Source organism: Thermobia domestica, chromosome 4 (genome assembly GCF_964235325.1).
Source record: "Thermobia domestica chromosome 4, izTheDome1.hap1.1, whole genome shotgun sequence".
NCBI lineage: Eukaryota > Metazoa > Arthropoda > Insecta > Zygentoma > Lepismatidae > Thermobia > Thermobia domestica.
The window spans coordinates 271,781,716-271,796,164 of NC_137457.1; the positions used below are offsets into that span (position 1 = coordinate 271,781,716).

The 14,449-nt window shown below is 34.4% G+C and overlaps 1 protein-coding gene across 1 annotated transcript in view; it reads right to left on the reverse strand.

Annotated features, from left to right (window-relative positions):
- Positions 1-14,449, reverse strand: part of LOC145684069 (uncharacterized) — a 56,507-nt gene that overhangs the window by 16,315 nt on the left and 25,743 nt on the right. The window contains exons 3-4 of the mRNA XM_081755922.1: positions 11,045-11,517; positions 319-522 (exon numbers count right to left, since the gene is read on the reverse strand). Of these exons, the coding sequence (XP_081612048.1) occupies positions 319-522; positions 11,045-11,517 (677 nt within the window). The remainder of the gene's footprint in view (positions 1-318; positions 523-11,044; positions 11,518-14,449) is intronic.

The window sequence follows — 14,449 nt, forward strand, 5'->3', positions numbered from 1 at the left end:
TGTCGTGGCCCGCACTAGCCGTCACTGTGCTAAAGAAGTATATGATCCCTGAAATGAATTAATTCTTCAGTCTAATAGTTTGGTTGGTTACTTGGTTCTGACTTTTAAAGTTTCTTAGCACCGAAGTTTGATGATACGTGAACCTTTAGATTAACATGAGATCCGGGAATATAAATTCCACCAGAACTATAGTATGAGTCTTCCGCACCGAAGGTGTATATTTTAACCATATAACCACGACTGTGTTTTCAAGAGTTTTGTCGCGAAATCATCACCCTATCAATAAACAATTTGATATAGAAATATCAAACTACTTACATTTGTCCACAGAGATTACACGTGACAGGTGTATGATCTTCTCGTAAGAAATGCATCATCTGGTGCTCTTGGAACGTCACCCAGCCTTGAAACGTTTTGTTGCAGAGGGCACATGGATACATATCCTGAGTATCTGGCACATGTGTATACTGATGACGAACTAGTAGCTGCCGCGCAGGGAACTTTTTTCCACAGACATTACACCTGAAATAATAATAAATACAAATGTTATGGTAATTGGTCTAAATTTGATCCTCTTTTAAATGTGGACTGAAAATTTTCAAAAAGAGAAACTAAGACTGTATATTTATTACCAGCTTCTTTTTACTACAAAGATTGACGTGATCCAGATTACCAATAGTCGACAAAGAAGACTTACACATTCAGTATTACCAACAATTGTGCTTATTTTTATTATGCAAGACTGTAGTTACCCAATGAAAGTATCTCTATTTTGTAATACATGTAATGTTTGGCACATAGTGTATTTGCTAAAGAAAAACTCACTAACCTGTTAATGCTCCCATAATGTTTCTATAAAAATTCTCTAAGTTTTACGTCCTACGGTTATGCTGGTTAGGCTTAAGGAGATGATGATGAGAAATGAATGAAATGGCGGAATAGAGAAAGTGGGAGGAAACGGGAGAGCCCCGAGAAAACTCACGCACACAGTGTTTGTTCACCACGAAGTTGACTTGGCGCGAGCTGGGATCGAACCATGTACCAGAGGTGATCGCTCTACCACTGAGCTATAGCGGCTCCAATGTTTCTATGAAGTTCAATGTCGAAATAATTTCAGCAGATTGCCTCCTGCTTTCATCCTTAATCCTGAAAAGCTTCTAGTACGCGTATTAGTAATTAATGAAGTGACTTTGGTTTTGTGAAGAATGGATCAAATTAAACTTTATGTGAACTGATTTTTTTAAGACTGATCGATGAAAGAAGGTTGCTGAAGTTATCTTAGCACCCTGTCACGATTATAAATATAATAATTTGTTTTTAAAATATAAAAAAGCGAGGAGTTATTTAGGAGCACCTAAAACGAAAAACAGATTCAGTTACGACAATTAAAGACTCGCTGTAGAAAACAGAAGTTACTGCAACAGTAGAGACAAAAGATAGTCAATTGTGCCCAAGAGTCACAAAATAGAAAATATTATTGCTTAGAAATACAACCTAGCATATAACGAAGTATGAAAATCAAACTAAGGCATAAAGGTACTAAAGAAATAAAATAAGTGAAACAATTGCAAGGTGACAGTTACATTGTTTTCTACAGCGAGTCCTCAATTATTATCCAAGTTACAAATGTTTAGCGTACGTTTAGGAGGAGATATAATGAAATGAAATCTTTGAGTTTTACGTCCCACGGTTATGCCTGTTAGGCTAAAGGAGACGGTGATAATGAGAGATGAGTGAAATGGTGGAATGAAGAAAGTGGGAGGAAACGGGAGAACCCCGAGAAAACCCACGAGCACGGTGTTTGTCCACCACAAAGTTCACTTGGCGGGGGCTGGGACCCGGGACCCCAAGCACCAGAGGTGAACGCTCTACCACTGAGCCACCGCGCCCCCCACGTTTAAGAGGATATATATATATATATATATATATATATATATATATATATATGCATCTAAGGAATCTCAATAACCAAGTACATAAGAAACAGGAACATGTGAAAAAAAAAAGGTCACAATCTTTACTGAAAAAAAAAAGTTTTTAAAATACTGCAGATATTCATACATTATATCTGTATGCGGGTAAGTGTGAAAAATTTATATACTTCTTACGTTAATTAAAATAATTAAATTTTTGGTATTCCATCTGTATTTTATTTATTTTATTTCAAATTACGTTATGCGGTAAATAATAAAAAACCGATGTGAAGAACATACACGATACATACGATTCAATCAATCAGTGAAAACAGTATTAATACAACATGCATTAGAAAAACACGAAAAGGTTTGATTCAAAATGCGTCGGTTATACGCAGATCCACTCACGGGTAGAAAGGATTATTAAGAGAAGCAATGGAAATAAAATTACGTGATGGAACACTGGACTGAGAGGGAGGATTAAAACTGAGTCATATTTGGAATACTTTAATAATAATAATAATAATAATAATAATAATAATAATAATAATAATAATAATAATAATAATAATAATAATAATAATAATAAAGAAAACAGTTATACATGTGAATAAAACTGTAAATTATAATAATACTTGATTGTTTCATATTGAAATAAAAAATGTTACAATTAAAATTCTACCAAAATAATGGTATAACAATTCTCAAATTAGCTGACTCTGATGATGAAAACAGTCAGTGCGTTTGAAACATAAATTGAAATAAAATAACTAAAACACGGATGGATTACCAAAAATTAAGCTATTTTAATTATAATTATCTTCGTGAAGATTATGTGGAATATATAACTTTTAAGCAGCTATAAGTTTCCTTAAGTAGCTATAACGTTAGTGAATTGCTCCTTTACGTAACGTATAAAGTTAATGAGCTGCTCCTTTATGTACCTATAAAATCAGTGAATTGTTTCTTTATCCACAGTACACTTTATCTCACTTTTCTTGGTAAGTTTAATTTTGATTTTTTTTAAATGAAAATTGTTTAGATAAACTGAAGTAATACTATTTTATTAATACTATTTTACTGCTTTAACACATCAATGCATATAACGCATAGTTCAAAATAGTTATTGTCTCTGAAGTATTGTTTGTTACAATTTACTTTAACCGAGACCAATTTTATAACATTCATGCCCGGTTGCACCAACCGAAGATTAAGATCGGATAAGATAATCCATTGATTATTTTTATCTTTGGATAAGAATCTTACATCGTTGCACCAACAGTTTGTGAGAAAGGATTAACTTATCAACGAGTAATCGGAAGCTGTATAAAACTATGACGTTTATGACATGACGTCATGCGATATCATGCATTTGATTGGCTAAAACAGTGCAGTAACAACTGAAAACTGACTCGCGTAGCATGTGGTAACTTTTGTACTAGATATGGGAAAAAAGCGGGTGAAGTTGACTGCTCGGGAAGGCAGATATGTTTTAATGCTTTTGGACAAACATGTCCTTTAACAAATAATAATAATAATAATAATAATAATAATAATAATAATAATAATAATAATAATAAAGTCATATTAAATACTAAAATGAAGCTGTTTCTGATATTCCAATACATATATATATATATATATATACGAGCGCTTTTCTTTCTTTTTTTTGATAAGCGGAATGGCGTGTAAAATCAGCCGGCGAGAGCTCATGTAGTTCGGATCTTACATTAAGCTGTAGGACCGCATCCTATATAGCCTCGCTGCTGAAAGGGATGCTAAACTCCAAACCAAATCAAATATAGATATCTAGGGTTCAAATATTAAATTGAAAAAAAAAAAAAATAGAAGAATAGCTTTGTTCTAGCAGATCAAACTCCTTTATCCGGCTGTTAAGAGAAATTTTCAAGTAAGGGTGGGTAGTCCATGTTTCTTAAATAATTTTTGACTACAAACTACGCTAAGCTTCACACAAATACCGTCTTGTTCAAAATCCAACTTTCGGTATTTGCACTGAAGTATAGGATAGGATAGGGAGAAGTAGAGAATATTAGGGTAGAATACGGTAGCGTAGGGTAGAGTAGTGTAGGGTAAGTTAGATTACGTTAGCACAATGCTTTGCCAATTTTTTCAAATATAGGGTAGGGTAGAGTAGGTTAGGTTACGTTAGCTCAATGTTTAACCACTATTTTAAAATATAGGGCAGAAAAATGAAATGAAATCTTTAAGTTTAACGTCCCACGTTTATGCCATTCAGGCTAAGGAAGACAAGTGAATGATAGAAAAATTGGTGGAATGAGAATTGGAGGAAACAGGAGTATCCTGAGAAAACCCACGGACACGATCTTGTCCAAAACAAATTGACTTGGCCTGCGATCGAATAAGGGACCCCACGCACCAGAGGTAAGCGCTCCAAATGTAGGGTAGAGTAAGTTATGTTAAGTTACGTTAGGTTACCTTACAATCAATATTTAGGCCATTATTTTGAAGTGTAGGGCAGAGTAGGAAGGGTTAGGTTAGGTTAACTCATCATATTGCCGTGTCTCATCATCACACTGTATTTAACAGTTATATGAGTATGAATGGGGGAATAATGGGGACATCAACAATGAGGTTATATGTCCCCGTCTCGCCCCCCCACGACTCCGTTCAGACCACCTTTTTAAAATCCAAATTTTGATATAGATTTACATCTACACCGCCTCGCCAGTTCCGCTAAAAAAAAAAAAAAAAAAAAAAAAAAGTTTAAGTTTACATTTGCGTCGCCAGTTGGTTATATTGCATTCCAGAAAGTAGCACTGGTGTACCTAAATATGGTCATCTTTATAAAGTAAAGTTTATTTTAGTAGTTGACTGTCGGGTTTGCATAATGTTACCAATTGGCGATGCGGTGCAGATTTACGTATGGATCCAGCACAAATTTCTTGCATATATGTATACTTCTTTTTCAGTAAATCGACTTTTTGTATCTTAAATAATCATTCTTGGGTAAGGACTTGCATTCCCTTGTATAGATTCATTTTAGGGGAACTTCAGTGTATGTATACGATAAGAACTATTGCGCAAAAGACACTAAGCAACTCTTGCTAGATGGTCACTAAAGCATGAATGCTATCTAAACAAGTTACGGTAGGAGCGCAGAGGAGTGACCCGATCGGTAGCGAGGGTGTGCGTTAGCGAAAGGTCGGTATAGATATAAACGAGGATAGTGCAAACACTATATATGGCATCAAATTACCTTACATGTTGAATAATGTATTTGTTCGTTACTAAAAACGTTATAGGTAATTGCCCGATTTTTTATTGCTTGTATATTTGTGTTCCAAATTAAGGGTTAAGTGCTGTATCGCCGGACCAGTTTTAGGAAATATACCGGGTAAATTGGTTAATTTATTTTGATTTCTGATAAAGAATTATTGAAAGTCATGTGATGGGAAAAGTTGAATTAAGAAAGTGTCTGTTGTTGGTTGTTTAGTGGCAGATAAGGCAGTGTGGAAATGGCGCGTGTGTGTCAAAGTTCAGACACTCATATTTGAGTTTTATCGAATTATATCCTAACTAAATGTAAGTTAACCATCCTAACCTGCTAGGTGGCCACTACGACAATGTGTTTCTGCAAACAGTGCAGATAGTTATTAGTATGAACCCATGACAAGTGCTATTGAAACTCGTATCATTACCAAAATTCACATGTTTTCACTACCCTCGCTTGCGCGCGTACACGCCGCTCCGCGCCCGCTCCTTTCGGATATACTTCTGCGCTATCGTGTGGGTCCACTAGCTTCACCCTGCCCCGACTGGGTATGTAGCATTTGTGCTTTATAGTGGCCACCTAGCACAAGTGGTTTTGTGTTTTTTGCACTGTAGTTTTTATGCCATACCTATATCCGAACTCCATATTTATACGAATATATTGATTTTTTATTCCAAGCTGTAAAAGTTTATACGTATCTGTTTTCAAGATAACGGACTTGTAACTCAACCTAACCTAACCTAACCTAAGGCTTAAGTTTAGAGTTGCTCCTCCAGTTTCATACCTACAAAAAAAGCAGTAAAAACATCAAAACGTGCAGTTGTACTATCCGGATCCATAGTATAAGCAGTAGTAGTAGTAGTAAGAGTAGGAGTAGGAACGGGTTAGAAGAGTTCTGTTCTTGACATAAAATGGGCACGCTGCTAAATCATCGAACTTTCCGCGTCTTGCAAATAGTACCCACTTCCACATATCTTTTCTCGTATTAAACATAACTTTAGTGCCAAAGTTACATACCTAAACAACGCATAAAAACTCCAAATCATCATTTCTTACCGCATTTCTCCTGTAAATTTTCCTAATTTTTATATAAAGAAACGGAGGGGTAACTCTAAACTTAACACTAACCTAATATAATGTTATCTAATCTAATCTAACGAAATGTAGTTTTTTTGTTTCGATTTTCGTGTAGTCCGGCGATACAGCACAAATGCTCAAATTAACATAACACATTACTAACGTAAATTTCATAATTGTGTGAACCTCTTAATCTCAGACTTTTGTCGTTTCGCAGCATGAATTAGCACATTAGCATCTACTATGATTAATAGCTACCTTATAGGAAAATCCACGGGGAAGGTTCTAGATTACTGGTCCCCCATGTAGGTCAGTAGCTGGGTTGATTTCTTTCTGTACTAAAGTTTATACATTTAATTTACACAGTACTGCCGAGCGAGCGTTAGCGAGTGAAGGCGGGTTAGAGCCCCGCACGGCACGTTGATTTCTGTCTTTATTACTGATCAATGGGAAGGGGGACCAGTAATCTAGACGCGAATAACAGGTTCGATTTTCATTAATATATTTTTACGTAGCTATGTATTTGGGATGTCTTCAGGTAAGAAGAAAACATATTTCGATTAGTAACACATTAGTCTGTTAAAATATTATTACAAATTTGTTCTGTAAATTTTACAAATCTATGGATCCGTGCAGTAAATGTGCACCGGAAATTCTAATGAAAATTTGCTTACATTTTTAAAAAATATATACACATCAAGTATAGGGGCACGATTATTGGTAGAAGCACGATGACAGCAATCAATAGTTTTTATTGTAAAATTTGCAGAACATGCTAGCAGATTTAATGTAAGGATGGGAGCAATTCTAGTTTGTGACATACAAAGTTAATGTTCCAATTTTCTGCTTCGGTTTATTACTTTTCTTTTCACACTTATTTCTGCAGTATTTAATATACAAGGGCATATTCAACCCAAATAAACCAAAATTGTAAATATTTAAAATGCCAATAGACCTGTTAAATGAAGGAATGTTGTAGTGTATACCATAAAATATAATTGACCCCAAGAGAGTGTCTTGCAGAAAGGTCGAATCTTATAAATATAATTACCTTAAATGTGAGGTAAATTTAACCTACTATGTCCAACTCTACTAGGTAGCCACTAAAAACTACACTTCTTCAATTCACAAACTATAATAAATAAGTTAATGAATATAATGAATTAGTGCAAGTATGCTACTTTAATCGGTCCATTGTAGTAATGACAGATATTTATTGATACAAATATCACTTTCTTGCTTTAGGAACAATTGAAATAAGCACAGTAACACCATTTATATCCACATAACCACATAAACAGCCAAGTTATTGATATAATCTTCTGCAAGCAATCCTGCAACAAAACAAGAGTAATTCGACAGGAGAAAACGATTACAAAATGCATCATCGTTGAAGTACTCAAAAGGATCTTCCCTGTCTCATTATTCTTCTAGGTCGGATAGCATATTCTATCTGTTCGAGCACTTCAGATTCATCTAAAATATCCAAATCTTTTGCAAGCATATTCACTCTACTTACAGCTGATCACGACGTTATCAAGGATTAAACTCCCGTTTTCGATGGCTAATCTTAATTCGACGATTTGGCAATATAATCTTCAGATCAGTGTTGGCGCAACACATTATCCTCACTTCGATGATAAACTTTAGTTTAATCCCTATCCACGGATTAATCCTCGGTTGGTGCAACCGGGCATCAGGGTACTAAATTATATTAATAATTATTAATATATTTTCATAGTAATCGTAAGTGTTAAACTGTTACGGAGTTCACATATTACCATGTTTCCGTTACTTCAAAAAATAGATACCAGATAGCTAGCGCGGGTTAGGTTTTATTATTATTATTATTATTATTACGTATTTAATACACAACAAAATATTCTGCAATTTATAGTAACTTAATGAGGAGAAAAAAAAGAAAAAAAGGTTGCAGAGCCAGTTCAATATGATTGCCAAATTACCATCAGCGCAACAATGTCTGAACTGGCTGTTAGTTACAATTCAGTTTTCATCATAGAGTTCATTTGTCTGCGCCTGTCTAAAGTATCATCACAATGGGTATTTCGGTTCCATCCTATGAGTTAGAACTGTAACACACCTTTTCTTCCCATGCGCTTAGACACAATGAATGAGACCTGGATCTTGAGATCAAGGCCTATGAAAACATCGCTCACCACAGTTTTGAAATGGCCCGTGTTCAACTCTCAGTAACGTACGTTCCTGGATCGTAAAGGCGAGATCTTTACCATTTATTTATCATCCAGAGCGTTCTGAAAATTACTATAGAGGACTCCCGGAATAATTGCGCGATGTATTGAAGGAGAAATCGCGGAAAATTGACGAAAGGTGTGCTGTTTTCTTCACAGCACATGAAACAATCGACGACCTCGGACCTTTGAATTACTACTTACTCCTGAAACTGAAGAAGTCGCTGAAGAGTTGACACCACTGAACAGACAAGTGCGATGATTTCAGCTGCAAATAATGATTTACTAATGCAATGACAAGGCATTCTTCGATAATGTCTCTACATCAATGCTGCAAAAGTGTACCGACTGTGTAGTAATTAAATTAACTAACTAACTAACTAACTCTAAAATATTTTTATTTTTACTATTATCTTCAAGTTCCTTAAATCTTGCCCATGTCATTAATGTGGCTACGTTGTTCGGGTTGTCATTTCTACATGAGGGAAAAATATCGGGATAACTCTCTTAGTTACATTTAATCTTTCGGCCTGATATGAAAGTTTCTCTTCTTATTCCTATACATGATTCACGACAAAAACAGGTGATGATATCTTAAAAGTTTTTTCCAAATTAATATTGAAAACATTAGAGTAAATTTCTTACACCTTACAATATTTGCAAACGGTTTCGTGGCACCTTTTTTTTCTTCAGTGCATCTGAAGAGAACTTGTTGGTTAAAAACAATATATATGAAGTTTCATGCTTGTCCATGTTGTAGAATAAAAGTGACAAGATAATTTTTTTAGTCCGATAGCATAGTATCCTTCTCTTCCTGATTTATGACTAAATAAGTCCTTGGTGCGTTCTTCTACGTAATATCACAAATAACCAACACTCAATTGACGATTTTGTACTTAAAAATCAATTAACAAACACTCAATTGACGATCTTGTACTTAAAAATCAATTGACAATTTTCAACTGCAAATCATACAGGAAGGTCACGATGATAAAATTTTTCTTCAATTGAAATATTTATACTTACTGAAGAAGTACTTGTTATTTAATAAGATTCATTAATGAAAGCTACAAGCCAACTTATCATTCTGTGGAATTCAATTTTTACATTTGGGACCGCGGTGGCTCAGTGGTAGAGCGTTCGTCTTTGATGCATGTGGGATGTGAAACTTAAAGATTTCATTTTTTTTTTTCAACTTTTACATTTTCATTACTCCAGAATCCAATATCCCAAAAAGATGAACTGAAGATCATATTAGGTGCAGTTATAACAAAATTCTCATCCTGTAATTTATACTTCCACACTGGCATCCTCCACTGCGTTGTTCTCACTCCAATCCTGAAGTGTTGCACCTTATTCGTAAGGTGATTTTGTGTCTTTGGATGTTCTGAGGTATGAGAATTTTACTTACTCTTAATGGAGATACATCCCATTTATCAAATAGTAATTAATATTGAATAATACCTAGGTACAAGAACAACTTAACCTGAATAATGTTCCTTTTTGTGTGTTTTTAGCAAACATTCCCAGTACTTCCCACGGACACACTTTGTCGGGGCTAAGACTTAAGACTATATTCTATGCTATTTTTCACATAGTTTTGCTGTAACAAACAGTGGTGTAAAACAATTGTTCGTGCACTAACCTTAAATCAAACCCATTCTATATTTTTTTACCATATAGTACTGTAATCAGTTTTGTTGCCTGTCTCCCAATACTATACAAGTTTATAGCCTTGCATGTATAATGTTGCCATATTAATGCACTGTTACCGATGTGCAGATCAGCATAGGGAATGTTCTTAAGCCTTAGCCCCGACGAAGAGTACTCATGGGAAGCCCTGAAAATATTGGCTAAGAGCACATAAAAAGGAACATTATTTAGGTCAGTTGTTATATTGTTATAATATATTCCATACACTCAATAACCAATAATATTGAATAACTTGATAATGACCATGTATCTGTATCAGCAAAGTCATCTTATTTGTGATAGTATAATCAGAAAATGACTGAATCGTTTGAAGTGAATTTTTGAATGTAGTTAGTATTTACGTCCAACTAGGTTTTTATCTTTGTCATTTTCATTAAAAGGTGGAAGAGGGACAGAGAGGGTTTCAAAATTTATGCCGAAGCTAGCGTATCTCCCGAGCATCTCAACTTAGGCTGACTAACTTGATATTAAAAACAAGTTGGCACATGTCCCAACCTATTCTAAAATTCCGCTTCTTTGGAGGAGGCGAGAGGGTGATTTCTATAATCCCATTTTGTATTCATAAAATGGTGAAGAGGAAATGGTTCACTTGTTTAATAACACTTACACTGACCTGGATATTTATCATTACACACTGGCTGAAATGTGTACCATAGACGAGAGAAGGGAATTCATATTTTTCACAAAGAATAACGATTGAAATTAACTTTTGAATATAGTAATCATTTGGTTAAGATGGAATTTTCTAATTTGATTTCGATTCAAATATATATACTAAGGGCGGGAGTGGGTTTAAATATTTCTATAAACCTATTCTTCTGTGAAGAAATGCAATTTCTGCCAGTAATTACTATACTTCCAACCTCATTACTTACCCAAAAGGTAACGCTTCCGTATGCTGACTTTTATGCTTGAGAAGTTTCCATCTGTCTATTAAGACCTTTCCACAAAAACATTCAACCATCGGAAGCTTCTTGTGTTGTGCGGAACAATGTTGCTCGAAGTCGTGAAACGAAGGGCTCTCGGAACCACAATCTCTACAACGGAAAATATAAAATTCTGCCAGTTCTTTATCGACTTTCACAGTGTCCGTCTTTGTTACACACAACCCCCTAGCCGACAAATGTTCCAGACTAACAGTTTCCGTTTTGTCGACGATTTTCTCTCGTAATTCATCCCTCTGAAGCTCAACATCCAACGTGGTTTTCGGTTTCACTTGCGCATCTTGGCCGCCATTCACACCTTCACCCATCGCTGATTCAATGGCTGATATGAAAAGCATTGGGTCGACTTTTACTTCCACTTCAACAACTCCTGGGTCTTCACCATTTTTTGTCCACCAAAAGTCCTGAAATATATAACAAAACTAATTTAGGCATCATGCATATACCCACATTAATGCTATCATTAACTTACACAAATAAACAATGGATTGCTCTAAACGTGAGAAATAAGAATAGAACTATATACTGCAGTCGCAGATCATGGCCTGTATAAAGAAAAACAGGTATTCATATTCGGATGTGCTACCGGCTCACGAATACTTAGAAATACGGACAGGAAGATATATTTCTTACTTTAATATTTATTGATTTACTTTTTCTTTTTCTTCTTCTTCTTCATCATCATCATCATCATCATCATCATCATCATCATCATCATCATCATCATCATTATTATTATTATTATTATTATTATTATTATTATTATTATTATTATTATTATTATTATTATTATTATTATTATTATTATTATTGTTAGTATTATTATTATTATTATTATTATTATTATTATTATTATTATTATTATTATTATTATTATTATTATTATTATTATTATTATTATTATATTCAGTTACCACTTACTCTCAAACATTGAACAATTGTTGCTTAATGTAAGTTCAAAAGTTATTTTCATACAAAACTACAAAACCAATCTTATTGAGCACTAATTAATAAATGAAGCATAGATATACTGTAAGGCATAAAGTTCACTTTCATAATTTCGTATGTCTCATCTTATTTATGAAATTAAAAACACATCATTCCCGAGACACACTTGCAATAAAATAAGGTGTAATTTATGTACTTAACTTTTTACAGGCAGATTAAAACTAGATACGCAACATGTTAAACAATACTCTTCCTGGCCTTGTAAAAAAAAATAACTCAAATTCACTTCTACGCACTATAATATTACAGAAATAACTACAACTAGTGACCATCCTTGTCTCTGGAAACATCTTACAATCCAGTAACGCTTGCTGTTTCATTATGCTTCATGATGCTTAGTAGCATATACTTAAACTACTAATCATTTCTCAAGCAGCCTAGAATATGAATGTTTACAAAACGATTTAAACGAAGTCTAATCTTAGAGGAACTCCTATTTGCATCTCTGCAAACCCTTAACATCTAAGACAATCAACAAGCGTATAAACAACCAGTCAGTATAAACAACAACAAAATGCTTATAATTCTAATTTTGTCAATCGTTCTCTTAACTAGAGATCCTATAACTATTCTATCAGGTCTTTTTTCATATTACCAAATTAAACACAACAACACACTGAGAAGGAATGGAAGTCGGATAAAAGACACAGTTTGTGTATTCAAACTGTTACGTTTTTGTTTCTTTATATTTTTATCACACAGCCTTGCTCAGTGTTTTGTTGTGTTTAGTTTGAAAATAAAGATTCTCCATGATTCATTTCCCTGCTAAGCTATCAGTAGAGAATATTTCAATTGCTCATAGACATTCCAAAGCAATACACATCAATCCAAATGGTCTGCACGCTTTCCCCTCATTCATTTTACCTACAAATAACTATTGCATCAGTTACGGTCCTCAGCAACTGAATGAGTCTAAAAACCACCACCTGAAATGATCAGGTTTGAAATACACTCTACAGGTCTAGGGCTAATAAACTAAATCTGTGGGCTTAAATATTAAATTAAGCTCTACAATTTATGGGCTCTACAATTAATTCTAAGCCATTTATACATTACAATATATGTTGTCAGTTATTTAGTTATTTACGGGCATTATCTTTTTATTGTACAACATGGCTAGACTAAAATTCTTTTTATTGTTGTGCATTATCACGCCGCACCAACACTTGTTCCATTTAATGATTTGATAGAAGTGGAGATGGAACTTAAAATCAGTTTTGATGCAAATGAACTGTACAATGGGTTTTCTGCTTTCAAACGTATAATATCAACGCTTGATATAGAGGATTGTAAATTATGGAGTATTTTTTCACGGAAGTGGATGCAGCAAATTTGATCAAAATAATGCAGTGAGAAAGCTACGAGGACTTGGTGATGGCTAAAATTTATGTTCAGACTTGTCATGATTTCCACAAAACGGTTCCGGAATATAGAACTCTTTTTCATTAGTAAGGAGTTTCAAAAAAATATGAATAACAAGGTAGATGTCTATAATCACTTACGTTTTGTTATTTTTATTTAGTTTGATACAGTATAAGTTTGGCTAATAGTAATGATAGTTTTAATAGTTAGTAATAGTAAATATAAATGTTAAAAGAAACGGTGCTAGTAACATGCAGAAACCTTCAGTTTTAAATTTATTCTCAACTAGACAAATGGTGCTGGTCTCGGGCTTGCCTTCTGTTCAATCTGGCAACCCTAGAAACACTGACAACTTTGTTACTGCATCTTAGACCTGGGATATATACGTGATGTGTTAGAAAAGTAATGAGCTGATTTTCTTTTAACGATGAATTTTATTATGTTTATCAACCAAGGTTATCCAATTCAAATTAATCTCCTTGGGCAGCTATACAGCGATGGAGGTGTTGTTTCCAGTCTCCGTAGCCTGGAGTACCTTTCAGCTTGTCGATTACGCTCTTCAGGATATTATCTACAGTATCAAAACGGCACCCTTTTAAGTAGGGTCTGAGCAAGACGAATAAAAAAAAGACACAAGGACTGAAATCCGGTGAACAGGAGGCCTGAGGAACCACAGGAATGTTTTTTTTCTAAATCAAGAAAAAGTTCATGGAAATTGCCGTGCAATATGGTGCGCGTCGTGGTACAGTATCCAAGTGTGTGCAATGCCTTGACGTTAAAGACGCTCAATTTTGACCCACTACTGATCATTGTCACCATCAATCGACGATCTCACCTCACAAGACTTCACCAGGGTGTCTACTAAAATTCCACAATGAAATTTCGTGACTTTTTCGTGACCTTTTCTTTACCAAATCATAAAATTTCCTAACATTTGTAAGAGCAAATTTGGGTGCGAATTAGGCC